The sequence below is a fragment of the Hypanus sabinus genome, chromosome 8, assembly GCF_030144855.1.
Source record: "Hypanus sabinus isolate sHypSab1 chromosome 8, sHypSab1.hap1, whole genome shotgun sequence".
NCBI classification, from domain to species: Eukaryota; Metazoa; Chordata; class Chondrichthyes; order Myliobatiformes; family Dasyatidae; genus Hypanus; species Hypanus sabinus.
In genome coordinates, this window is record NC_082713.1 from 128,279,829 (window position 1) to 128,293,991 (window position 14,163).

At 39.5% G+C, this 14,163-nt stretch overlaps 1 protein-coding gene across 1 annotated transcript in view; it reads right to left on the minus strand.

Annotated features, from left to right (window-relative positions):
* Positions 1–14,163, minus strand: part of LOC132398412 (transcription intermediary factor 1-alpha-like) — a 158,308-nt gene that overhangs the window by 5,193 nt on the left and 138,952 nt on the right. Inside the window, exons 12-15 of the mRNA XM_059977796.1 lie at positions 13,893–13,965; positions 13,576–13,747; positions 11,369–11,706; positions 1,014–1,146 (exon numbers count right to left, since the gene is read on the minus strand). Of these exons, the coding sequence (XP_059833779.1) occupies positions 1,014–1,146; positions 11,369–11,706; positions 13,576–13,747; positions 13,893–13,965 (716 nt within the window). The remainder of the gene's footprint in view (positions 1–1,013; positions 1,147–11,368; positions 11,707–13,575; positions 13,748–13,892; positions 13,966–14,163) is intronic.

Below are 14,163 nucleotides of genomic sequence, written 5' to 3' on the forward strand. Positions count from 1 at the left end.
CTCTATTGTGGATTGAGAGTGGGAAGCAGACAGAGAGGGGAATCATGGTTGGGAAAAAGGGAAGGGAGAGTGAAGGGAGTGGGAAGCACTAGAGAGAGATTCTGTAATGAACAAACCAATTGTTTGGAATCAGATAACCTTTCCTGGTGTCTCTGGGCTGGCTATGTCTGTACCTGTGCTAACCCTACCCCTGGCACACCTCTGCCAACTGTCCCACACCCCCTTCCAAACTGCTCCACCCTCACCATTCCCAACACCCTTTGCTCCCACCAGATTTACAAACTTGCTCTCCATTCTACATTGGCAAATACAGTTCTGTGCAAAAGCAGTAAGAAACCTTAGCTATATATGTGTGCCTCAGACTTTTGCACAGTACTGTAGTTAACTGCGCTGTTGTCACATAATACTAGTCGCGGGTTCGATCCTGACTTCAGGTGGTGTGTGCCTGTCCCTGCATGTCTGTGTCTGTCCGTCTGGGTGCAAGTGTGCTCGCAGGTTCCCCCGACGAATATGCAGATGCTCCGGTTTCCTTCGTATCCCAAAGGCTTTGGGATTTGCAAACTAATCATCCAATGGACATCGTCTTAGTTTCACAAGTGAGTGGTAGAATCGAGAAGGAGTTGATAGAATTTATAGAGAATAAAATGGGAGGGAGTTTCCTCTCATGAAAGAACCTGGTTTTTTTATACATGGATGCTTGCACATAAAGGAAAACAAAGCTTCAGTTTGCCTCTTTTGGCACCTCTCTCAGTACAGCTTCCCCTCAGCACTGCACTGGACTGTCAACCTCGATAGTGTTTGGGGTTTTAAGTGGGACCTTAACACATTATCTTCCAGAATAAAGCCGAATCAGGTACATTTAACACCTACAAACAATTTTCATCTCAGCAGCAATAGTGGCTCATGATGGACCTGCTGTAAATGTTCCTGCTAACATCCATTGCTGCCCCACTCCTAGTTTTTGACAGGGTACTGTTTCTGCTGGAAGTGCAGGCCCTGCAATACATACATACCCTCTGATCAACTGGGGGCATCTCTGGAGCTCCACCCCCTTTCCGCTTCTCACCCGCCTGCCACTGCTCGTCACAGTCATACACCACCTCGGGGTTCATGGGGTCACGGCAAAATGTACAGATCCACTCGCCACTGAAGGAAACAAACAAACATATTCAGCAATCATTTGTTAAGTTGATGGAGAAGATTCCGAGAGGCAGGATTTATGAACATTTGGAGAGGTATAATATGATTAGGAATAGTCAGTACGGTTTTGTCAAAGGCAGGTTATGCCTTACAAACCTGATTGAATTTTTTAAGGATGTGACCAAACACATTGATGAAGGTAGAGCTGTAGATGTAGTGTATATGGATTTCAGCAAGGCATTTGATAAGGTACCCCATGCAAGGCTTATTGAGAAAGTAAGGAGGCATGGGGTCCAAGGGGACATTGCTTTGTGGATCCAGAACTGGCTTTCCCACAGAAGGCAAAGAGTGGTTGTACACGGATCATATTCTGCAAGGAGGTCCAGTGGTGTGCCTCAGGGATCTGTTCTGGGACCCTTACTCTTCGTGATTTTTATAAATGACCTGGATGAGGAAGTGGAGGAATGGGTTAGTAAATTTGCTGATGACACAAAGGTTGGAGGTGTTGTGGATAGTGTGGAGGGCTGTCAGAGGTTACAGCAGGACATTGATAGGATGCAAAACAGGGCTGAGAAATGACAGATGGAGTTCAATCCACTTAAGTGTGAGGTGGTTCATCTTGCTAGGTCAAATATGATGGCAGAATATAGTATTAATAGTAAGACTCTTGGCAGTGTGAAGGATCAGAGGGATCTTGGGGTCCAAGTCCATAGGACACTCAAAGCCACTGTGCAGGTTGACACTGTGGTTAAGAAGGCATATAGTGCATTGGCCTTCATCAATCGTGGGATTGAGCTTAGGAGCAGAGAAGTAACGTTGCAGCTATATAGGACCCTGGTCAAACCCCACTTGGAGTACTGTGCTCAGTTTTGGTCACCTTACTACAGGAATGATGTGGAACCCATAGAAAGGGTGCAGATGAGATTTACAAGGATGTTGCCTGGATTGTGGAGCATGCCTTATGAGAATAGGTTGAGTGAACTCGGCCTTTTTTCCTTGGATCGACGGAGGATGAGAGGTGATCTGATAGAGGTGTATAAGATGATGAGAGGCATTGATCGTGTGGATGGTCAGAGTCTTTTTTCCAGGGCTGAAATGGCTAGTACGAGAGGGCACAGTTTTAAGGTGCTTGGAAATAGGTACAGAGGAGATGTCATGGGTACGTTTTCTTATGCAGAGAGTGATGAGTGCGCGGAATGGGCTGTCGGTGACGGTGGTGGAGGCAGATACAATAGGGTCTTTAAAGAGACTCCTGGATAGGTCATGGAGCTCTGAAAATTAGAGGGCTATGGGTAACCTTAGGTAATTTCTAAGGTAAGTACATGTTCCACACAGCTTTGTGGGCCGAAGGGCCTGTATTGTGCTGTAGGTTTTCTATGTTTCAATAGGCAGGACATTTGCGTGGGTATCCTAGAACAGCGGCCACATGACAGGCAGAATGGAAACACAGAAAAAGAAGGCAAGCCACCTCTATTGAGGACATCTTCAAAAGCAATGCCTCCAAAAGGCGGCATCTATCACTAAACACCCCCACCCCCCAGCACGTGCCCTGTTCCCTTTTAAAATTGTACACCGGGTGTTTGACAATCATTGTTGTGTAGGTTTTCTCGTGAATTCCATTGTGCTTCTTTGCTTTGCGGCTGCCTGCAATTAGATGAATCTTAAGTTTGTATACAGTATACGCACTTTGATATTAAATGTACTTTGAACTCTTCTCATTGCTGCCATAAGGGAGGAGGTACAGGAAGGAGCCTGCAAAAACATATATAATGTTCTAGGAACAGCTTCTTCTACTCCACCATCAGATTTCTGAACAGATAATGAACCCATGAACACTACCTCAGTAATGTTCCTCACTTATTTAACTTCATTGTGTACAGTACTGTGCAAACGTCCTAGGCACGTATATTTAGCAAGGGTGCCAAAGACTTTTGCACAGCAGCGTATTTGTCAACAAGGAGCAGAGAACAAGTTTGTAAATCTGGCGGGAGCACAGGATGTTGGGAATAGTGAAGGGTGCAGCACCGCGGGAGGGTGTAGGACAGGTGGAAGAGAATGAGTGCCAGGGGTGGGGAATGGTGCTGGTGCAGATACACCCAGCCCAGAGACACCAGGCAAGGTCATTTCATTTCAAAAAAACTGGTTATTGATCATTACAGAATGTCTCCCTGCTACCTTCCACTCCCTCCCATCTCCCTTCCCCTTCTCCCCAGCCATAATTTCCCTCTCCCAGCCGCCTTCCCATTCTCAGTCCACAATAGATACCCACATCACAATTGGGTTTATCATCACTCCCGTATGTCATGAATATTTTTTGCAGCAGCCGTACAGTGCAATACATAACATTACTAAAGTACCCTAACTTTATATACATGTGCCTAAGACTTTTGCATAGTACTGTGTATATAACATTGTAATTTATAGTTTATTTTATGTATTGTACTATATTGCTGCTGCAAAACAACAAATTTCACAACATATATCAGTGATAATAAATCTTATTCTGATTCTCCCTGCAGCCTGCTCTATGATGTCACAGCTAATCTATAGTCCCACCTTCTCCCAGAACCTTCTTTGGATGCAAGTACAATCAGCTGCTGTTATTTCTGCAACCTCATCTCACAAGGGTAACCTCGGTTTCTGATCACCATTGTAAAAATTTAAGCTGCAACACAGTGTGAGGAAGCTCACACAGGCAGAGAGCAATGCAAATAATAGCCAGCTGATCAACTCAGTTCACTACATCAACCTAACTTTCTGTCTCAAAAAATCTGTGAATAAGATCTATGCAATCTGAATGTCACTGGTCAACTGTATCCACTTCCAGCATCTTGTTTCATCGAACAAAGCCTCATGTACAGAGACAGAAATGGCATTTCCACAGAGTGTGACTAGGGCACAGTTATGAAAGCTTCTCAATGAGTTTAAGAGTTCTCGTGCCAACATCAGAACTGGGTTGTCCCAGTCTGAAGTACTCAGCTTAATCAGACCAACTGCATAAACAGGTTGCTTACTCCCAGTTCTCCAAAGCCCATCAAATCTCTCACTATACACTCAGTGGCACCTGTACCTAAACAAACTGGCCACTGAGTGTATGTTCATGGTCTTCTGCTGCTATAGCCAATCCACTTTGAGATTCAATGTGTTGTGCATTCAGAGAAGCTCTTCTGCACACCAATTATTTGAGTTACTGTCACCTTCCTGTTAGCTTGAACCAGTCTAGCCATTCTCCTCTGACCACTCTCATTAATAAGGTGTTTTCACCCACATAACTGCTACTCACTGGATGTTTTGTTTTTGTTTTTCACACCATTCTCTGTAAACTTTAATGACTGTATGAAAATCCCAGGAGATTAGCAGTTTCTGAGATATTCAAACCACCCCATCTGGAATCAACAATCATTTCACAGTCAATGTCACTTGGATCACATTTCTTCCCTATTCTGATGTTTGGTCTGAACAACAACTGAACCTCTTGACCATGTCTGCATGCTTTTATGCACATGGGTTACTGCCACATGATTGGCTGATTAGACATTTGCATTAGCCAGCAGGTGTACAGATGCATCTAATAAAATTGTTCAACCATTCTCTACCCAAAACGGTCAATGCCAAAACAAGAAAGATATGCTAACACAAGAAAATATGCAGATGCTTGAAATCCAAAGTAACAGTATCAAAATGCTGGAGTAACTCAGCAGGCCGGGCAGCATTTATGGAAAAGAGTAAACAGTTGATGTTTTGGGCCGAGACCCTTCATCAGGACTGGAAAGAAAGGGGAAAAGCCAGAATAAGAATGTGGAGAGAGGGAATGAAGAACTACAAGGTGGCAGGTGGAACGGGGAGGGGGGAGGGGTGAAGTAAAGAGCTGCAAAATTGATTGCTGAAAGAGATAAAGGACTGGAGAAGGGAGAATCTGATAGGAGAGGATAGAAGGCCATGAAAAGTGAAGGGAGGGGTGCCCCAGAGGGAGGTGATGAGCAGGTAAGAAGAGAAGGTGTGGAAGGGAAACAAGAATATGGAATGGTGAAGGGGAGCAGGGCAATTACTGGAAGTTTTTTTTTAATTTTTTTAATTTAATTTTCAAATAGGATACATAAGATAGAAAAGGATAGTGAATAATATCAACCCTCCCCCCTCCCTCTAACCCTTCCCACCTAACATGTCCCTATATTTAAAAAAAGAGAAAAAAAAAGTAAGAAAGACTGTCTGGATATAGGAAGATCCCCACACGCTCCATGGAATTCAAAATAATTTTTATATATATATATATATATATATATATATCTATTTCTTTCCCCAGATAACCAATAACTTTATCTTTGGAGGACCTATATATTTAATCCTATCTTTTGTAAATAAGGGCGCCAAATTTTCAGAAATATATCATATTTATTTCTTAAATTATAAGTAATTTTTCAAGTGGAATACAGCTAAAAATTTCATTCTTCCAATGATCCATACTTAAGCATGAATCCGATTTCCAAGTAACTGCAATAGCCTTTTTGGCTACTACCAATTCAATTTTTATGAATTCTTTCTGATAATTGTTCAATTTAGGTTTCGGTTTTATTCCTTCAATATCACCTAGTAAAAATAATATTGGGTTACGTGGAAGTTGTGTCCCAATAATTTGTTCCAATAAAACTCTTAAATTTGTCCAAAAAAGTTAAATTTTAAAACAAGACCAAGTAGAATGTAAAAAAGTACCAATTTCTTGATTACATCAAAAACATTGATCAGATAAATTTGGGTTTAATCTATTTATTTTTTATGATGCAATATATAATTGATGTAAAAAATTGTATTAATCTAAGTCGGACATTTATTGTATTTGTCATACTGTCAAGGCATAGTCTAGACCAACTTGTTTCATCAATTTTAATATTCAAATCAGTTTCCCATTTTTGTCTTGACTTATGAATTCCTTGTCTGTTTTTGAATCAAATTATACATACAAGAAGTAAATTTTTTAAGTTTTCCTTTTTGAATTAAAGTTTCTGTTTCATTAGGTTTTGGCATTAACATTGTTTGACCCAGTTTATCTCTTAAATAAGCCATTAATTGGAAATAACAGAAAAGAGTATTATTTGATATTTTATATTTATTCTTTAATTGATCAAATTACATTAATATACTCCTTGAAAACAGTCTCCTATATATCTAATCCCTTTTTGATACCAGCTATATAAAAGTTGATTATCCATTGTAAAAGGAATAAGTCTATTCTGAATTAAAGGTCTCTTTGCTAATAAAGATTTCTTTATCTCATCATCAACATTTATCTTGTTCCATAAATCAATCAAATGTTATAATATAAGGGACTCTTTCTTTTCCCGTATCCATTTAGATTCCCATTTATATATAAAATCTTCTAGTATATTTTCTCCTACTTTATCTAATTCTATTCTAATCCATGCCGGTTTATCTTCATCAAAAAAAGATGCAATAAATCTAAGTTGATTTGCTTTATAATAATTCTTAAAAGTTTGGTAACTGTAACCCTCCTAGGTCAAATTTCCATGTCAATTTTTCCAACGATATTCTTAACATCTTACCTTTCCAAAGGAACTTTCTCACGCATTTATTTAGTTCTTGAAAAAACTTCTGCGGTAGTTGTATTGGTAGTATTTGGAATAAATATTATAATCTAGGGAATATATTCATTTTTACAGCATTGACTCTACCTACTAATGTTATTGGTAACATCATCCATTTATCAAGATCTTCTTGAATTTTTTTCAATAATGACAAATAATTTATATAAATTCTTTATATCGTTGTCAACTCTTATACCTAAATACTTTATACCATTTATCGGCCATCTAAATTGAGTTTCTAATCGACATTGATTATAATCTCCTTTAGTAAGGGGTAAAATTTCACTTTTATCCCAATTTATTTTATACCCTGATATTTTCCTATATTCTTCCAATCTAGAAGATAATTTACGCAACGAGTACAATGGGTTTGTTAAATAAATCAGAACATCATCAGCAAATAGGTTAATCTTATATTCCTCCTGATTAACTCTGAAACCCATGATATCTGAGTCAGTTCAAAATTTGGCCATTTGTCACTACTTTAGCTTTGGGATTAGTATTTAAGATTTTAATCCAATTTATAAAAGATACTCCTTATCCATATTTTTCCAATACCTTAAATAAAAAATCCCATTCCAATCTATTAAATACTTTTTCTGCATCTAAAGCAACTGCTACACTCATTTCCTCCCTCTTTTGTGCCAGATGAATTATGCTAAGTAACCGAGTTACATTATCTGCCAATTGTCTGTTTTCAATAAATCCAGATTGATCCTTATGTATTAATTTTGGTAAGTATTTAGATAATCTATTAGATAAAATCTTTGCTATTATTTTATAGTCCATGTTCAACAAAGAAATAGGCCTATATAATGCTGGCTTTAAAAGGTCTCTATCTTTTTTTGGCAATACTATTAAAATCTCTGTCAAAAAAAGATTCTGGAAGTTTATGTGTTCTTTCCGCCTGATGTATTAACTCCATAAAAGGAGAAATTAATAAATCTTTACACTTTTTATAAAATTCAGGCGGTAAACCATCTTCTCCTGGAGATTTATTACTCTGAAGTGGTCCTATGGCTTCTTTGACCTCTTTTAATATAAAAGGCATATCTAATCCCTTCTGTTCTTCTGAATTCAATTTTGGGAGAGTTACTTATGATAGAAACCTTTCTATCTCAACAATATCATTTTGTGATTCTGATAGATATAATTTAGAATAAAAACTTTTAAAAGTTTCATTAATTTCTAAAGGTCTATAAGTAATTTTATTTACACTTGTTCTAATTGCATTTATCGTTTTGGAAGCCTGATCTGTTTTTAACTGCCAAGCAAGAATCTTGTGTGATCTTTCACCTAGTTCGTAATATCTCTGTTCAGTTCTCATAATTGCTTTTTCTGTTCGGTATGACTGAAGTGTATTGTATTGTAGCTTCTTATTAACAAGTTGTCTTCGTTTTTCTTCTGTCATATATCTTTGAGATTCTTTCTCTAATTTTGTAATCTCTTTTTCCAATTGATCTATTTCTACCATATATTCCTTCTTAATTTTAGAAGTATAACATTATCTGGCCCCTCAAATATGCCTTCATCGCTTCCTATAATACAAATTTATCATCAACTGAATGTGAATTTGTATCTAAAAAAAAATCTGTTTTTTCATAAAATCACAAAAATCTTGACGTTTTAATAATATTGAATTAAATCATCTGTAAATTGGTTCCTCCTTATCCATCATTATCATTATCAAGGGGGAATGATCTGACAGTATTCTTGCTTTATATTCCATATTTTTCACTCTATCTTGAATATTTGTTGATAATAGGAAAAAAACTATCCTTGAATAAGCTTTATCTCTATTTGAATAAAATGAATAATCTATTTCTCTTGGGTTAATTCTTCTCCATATATCAATCAAATTTAAATCTTTCATCAATGATAAATGTTAATTTTACTACTTTTGATTTTGTAACAACTGTTGTTGACCTGTCTAGAACTGGGTCTAGACAAAAATTAAAGTCTCCACCCATTAGTATTTTATCATGTGCGTCAGCCAAGTTCAAAAAGGCTTCTTGTATAAATTTTACATCATTTTCATTTGGTGCATAAATATTCATAAGAGTTCATAATTCTGAAAATATTTGACAATGTATTTGACAATGATTTGACAATCACATATCTCCCCGCAGAATCAATTAATACATTTTATATTTTAATTACAATACATAATTTAATTACAATACATAATATTTCAACTCTCGTAGTATCTTGGGGAATCTTCTTAAAATTCTCCATGTTGCTATGTGTCACCCCCCCCCCAATCATCCAGGCAAAGAAAGAAAGATAAAAGAAAAATAGATTATAAACAGATTATAAAGAAAAAGATAACTAAATACCCCCCTACTAATGTTGTGAATGAAAAAAACCACAACATTACCCCGCTCCGTTGTACGGGTCATGGTAATCACCATGATTACACACGTGAATCCCGTAGCGATCGATCAGAAGCTCCCCCAGCTCCCCCGTAACGAACAGAAAAAATATGAGAAGAAAAAATAATACCACTACTCCTGATTAATATTCCTCAAATTTTTACCTTTCTCCCCTTCTATCACATATTTAAGAGTATATTTATATATTCTTCTGTCCTTAAATATCCATCAATCCCATTCACTATCTAAGTCTTCATCTTTAATCCGTTTCGCTTCCATAGATTCTTAGCTGTGTCTAGCGAATATTTGGGAGTTCTTGTGCGAACTCCTCCGCTTTCCGATAATCAGTAAAAAATCTTTTTTCATCATCCAAAAAAATTATCAGTGTTGCCGGGTAGCTCAGTGTAAATTTATAACCCTTTTCCCATAAGACTTTTTTCACTGGGTTAAATTCCTTCTTTCTCTTCAAAAGGTCATAACTTATCTCAGGATAGAAAAGAACTGTTTTCCCTTCTATTATCAATGGCCTGTTTCTCTTTCTGGCACATCGGGCAGCCGCCTTCAGGATCCTTTCTTTATCTTGGTATCTTAAGAATTTTATCAAGGTTGGTCGCGGGTTTTGATCTTGTTGAGGTTTTGGATCTATGATCTAAGATCTATGATCTTAAGGATCTATGAGCCCTTTCGATTTCAATTAACTGATTTCCCTCTTCCATTTCCAAATTTTCCGGGATCCATTTAAAAAAAAAATTTTGAATCTTCTTCCTCTGTATCTTCTTTAAGACCAACAATCTTGATATTATTTTGCCTGGTAAAATTTTCAAGCTCGTCCACTTTTTCCAACAACCGTTTTCTTTCTGATGTCCAAGCAAGGATATTATCTTCCATTTTGTTCACTGTATCCATGGTGTCTCCCGTTATTTCTTCCAACTTTTTAAACTTTCTTATCCGTTTTCTCCAGTTTTTTCACAACTTTATCAAACATAATTTTCATTTTTTTAATATCCGTTTTTATTACTTTTAATGTTTTCAATTCTTTTAATTCATGCATTATTTGCACCAAGGCTTTTCTTATATCTTCAGGAAATCTTCCACTTCCAACCTCTACCTGCTGTTCTTTTTTTTCCTCCTTATCTTCATCTGTGTTGTCCAGAGAATCTGATTCCGCTTCCGATTCACTTTCAATCGTAGCTGGGAATTGTAGTTTAATCTGCTCCTGTTTGCGCATGCCCATTCCTTGCATGTGCAGTTCCTGTTGCTCCTTTTTAGAAACTGTTGACATTGCCGCAGTTTCCTGCTCTGCATCGCCGGATGCGAAATGTACCTTGCCAAGAAGAGGTCCAACCTGAGCTCGAGGCTCAGCTATAATGGTTGGCCTTGTTTCTTTTTGAACTCGTGCTGTCTTCAAAGTAGTAGTTTTCTTCTGTTTCTGTTTATAAGACATGACTAAAGACAATCCTGAGTAGTTTATAATTAGTTTTTAGAAAGTATTTACTAACTTTTCTTCACTTAAATATTACTTTACTAGTTTTTTTTTTAAACAGGAGAGCTGGATCTCCACGTCTCGATCCTATGTCATCACGTGATGTCCCCCAATTACTGGAAGTTTGAGTAATTGATGTTCATGCCATCAGGTTGGAGGCTACCCAAATGGTATACAAAGTGTAGTTCCTCCAACCTAAGTGTGGCTTCATTCTGGGAATAGAGGAGGCTATGGACTGACATGCTGGAATGGAAATGAGAAGTAGAATGGTAAGAAGAAAGATATGCTATTTGGCACTAAAAATGACTAGACCAACAGCCAGACTATTACCCAACGGACACACTGTAGAAACTTAGTTATGATTCTTCAAAAGCACCAATGAATCCCAAAACTCCTACAGTCCATAGTCAGAAGAACAAAAACCTGGGAATACCACCATGCTAGAATTTCTTTCACCTCACTCCATCCTAACTTGGAAACCTATTGTCATTACGTCACCATGACTGGGCCTAATCCTAGAATTCCCAGCACAGTCATATTATGGGAATAGCTTCACCAGAGAAATTGCTGCTGGACAGGAAGATATCTTGTCACCTTTCTGAAGGGCAGTTAGGTTAGATGGCAAAATTTGGCCTTGCCAGTGAAGCAGAAACCTCAGGATGAAGTTTTAAGAAACTAAGCATCATTTATAAGGCAACTCTCTATGAGGTAGTCTTAGGCTTCGATAGAAAAAAAGCTGATTAGAATGTGAGGGGAGAGTAGAAACACCTTACCTTGGAAAGGCAAGGAGAGTCGGCACATGGCAGACAAGGTGGAAGACTTTGGGGCACTTTTCACAACAGAGCAGGTCACCTCCATTCTGGCAGACAGCGCACCAGTCTTCATTTGGATCATCCTCCTTACTGTTCTCAGCTCCTGCCCGGGTGGACTTGTGAGAGGCACCACAGGGCTGGGTCTGCCTGTCCTGAGGGGGGGTGGTGTTGGAAGAGGGGGAGGCCGTGCTGTCTGGAGGGTCCCCTTTGGTCATGCTGTCTTGCTGAGCCCCCATCCGCCTATCCATCGCCAGTTTATTGTGTGGGAGAGCTGCGGTGTTGTTCTGCTGGTTCACTAGCTGGAGGGGAAAGATGGAAAGCAGGTGTGATCACAATGGAAGAGAGTACAAAGTCTTGCAACTTCAAGAAGGCAGCCGGAGAACAGATTCTGCATTGCTTGCTCACATCTCATGGTAATCGGTTTACTATTGTCATTGTACCAAAAAAAAAGAAGTTGCATGCCATCAAGACAGATCATTTCATACATAAAATACATCAAAGAAAACTAAACAGAATGCAGGTTACGGAGTTACAGTTACAAAGAAAGAGAAATTCAGGTAAACAAATGACAAGGTAAACTGAGAGGTTATTAATAACAAGGGACATAATATTAACGTGATTGGAGAAAAACAGAGGGCCAGGTTGTCAGAGGTAAGCACTTTACACAAAGTGGCGGGTGCATGGAACCTGGTGATAATAGACGCAGAAGCATTATGGATTAAAAACAAAACTCATATAGGCACAGGGAACTTGGGGAAAAATGGAGGGCCATATGGGAGAGAAGGGTCAGCACAACATCGCCAGCCAAAGAGCCTGGACTGTGCTGTAACGTGCTATGTCTATTAGGAGCATTCTTGTTTTTCCAAGAGCTTTGTTCAAGAGTCTTAAAACAGTTGGATAGAAGCCGTCTGTCTGGTGGTATAGGTTTTCAACTTCCTGCCTGATTTGTGGGGGCTGGTGGAGAAGAGAGAATGGTTGGACCGAAGGGCTCCTTCATTACGTTGGCTGCTTTCCCACAGCAGCAGGAAGTGCACACAGAGTCAGTGGAGGGGACGCTGGGCTCCACTCATAACTTGCTGCAATTTATTGTGTTCTTAAGACAGAGCAGTTGCCATACCAAGCTGTTAGGACGTTTCCCATGGTGGATCTGTAAAAACTGGGGTATAACAAGGTAACGAAATTAACTGCTCTCCTAGTTAGACAGGCAAGCCACACAAGGGTGGCACGGCCTCGGGGCGGCACAGTGCCAGCCGCTTCCTCACAGTTCCAGTGACCTGGGTTCACTTCTGACCTCAGATGCTGTCCGTGTAGAGTTTACACGATTCCCCTGTAACCACGTGGGCTTCTCACATCCCAGCAAATTGTGGGTTGATAAGCTATTTGGCCATTGTAAATTACCTCTTAGTGTGCAGGTAAGTGGTGGAGTTTGTGGGGGGGGGGGGGAGGAGTCTGGGTATAATAAAAACTGAGGTCGATGTAAGACTGGTGTAAGTGAGGGGTCGATAGTCAGCAGAGGTTCGATAGGCCAAAGGGCCTGTTTCTATGCTACAAGACCTTTCAAAGCACATAAGCACTGACTGCGCTGCCCACTGCTTGAAGAGTGATGAACTGCATTTGTTTAAACTGTGCCAGTGAAGGTTCCATTCCACTGGTGTGAAGCATGAGACCCTTTCACTGTCAGATGGTGCAGAATACAATTCAGCATAGCAAGGTTCTCCAGCAATACATTTCACACACTGATCGCCAACAGGAAACCTACCCCTCATAAAAGCAGTAAGCAAGCTGCAGTGGCTGCAATTTTGAAATAAAAACAGAGAATACCAGAAACACTCAGCAGGTCAGGTAGCTTTTGTGCAGACAGGAAAATAGCCTTCGGCTTGAAGACCTTTAACTGGAACCATCGCAGGCGGGATACATGAATTGAAAAAGAGTTATTCTCTCCAGGCAGAAATAAGACTTGCAGTCACTGGAAAGCTTCTGATGACAGGTCAGCGACCATGTGACAGAATGGAGAAAGGTTCTTCTCCCCATCCTGGTCATGGCAACACAACCAATAAACCCCCTGCACCAGTTATACATTTGATGTAAAATAGTTTGAAGTATATTGAAAGCCACACTTTTTTTTAAAAACATAACATTTCTGGCTAGACATCATAAATTTAACTAACCAGGCCAGGCTCAGTAACCTCCTCCCCAGGCTCTTGCTTCACAACAATGATGGGGAAATCGCACAAGTCATCTTCAGCCATGGGTTCCTGCTTGACTTTAATTGACTCGAGGCGAATGGTTGGTGTCATCTGCTGAAGTTCAGGCTTTAATAGTCTGCTCGATGAGGTACAACTGCAAGAGCATGAGAGAGAGACAAAGAGAGAAAGTGAGAAAGACGGATGGAGGGGAGAGAAACGACAAAGACAGTGAGAGATATTAGGGCTGAGGAAGACAGAAGGAAAACATGATCTGGGAATGGGGGAAAAGAGCTCCTCACCTCCCTCTGCTGCCAGTGCTGGAGCTGCTTGAAGTGTACCCAGATGGGTGCACACTGGTGACCGTCACTGACCCTGACAAAGGAAACAAGGCATCAGGGACTGTCAACAAACACACAATACCAGGCACTCACCAACCACTGCACGTTTGCAGAACTTGCAACTTAAGTATAGCTATTCACTGGTAAGTGTTTGATAGTGAGGAAACTTCTGCCAAACCTGATTCCACTTAAATGCAACAGAGTGTGCAGATGCTGGAAATCCAGAGGAACA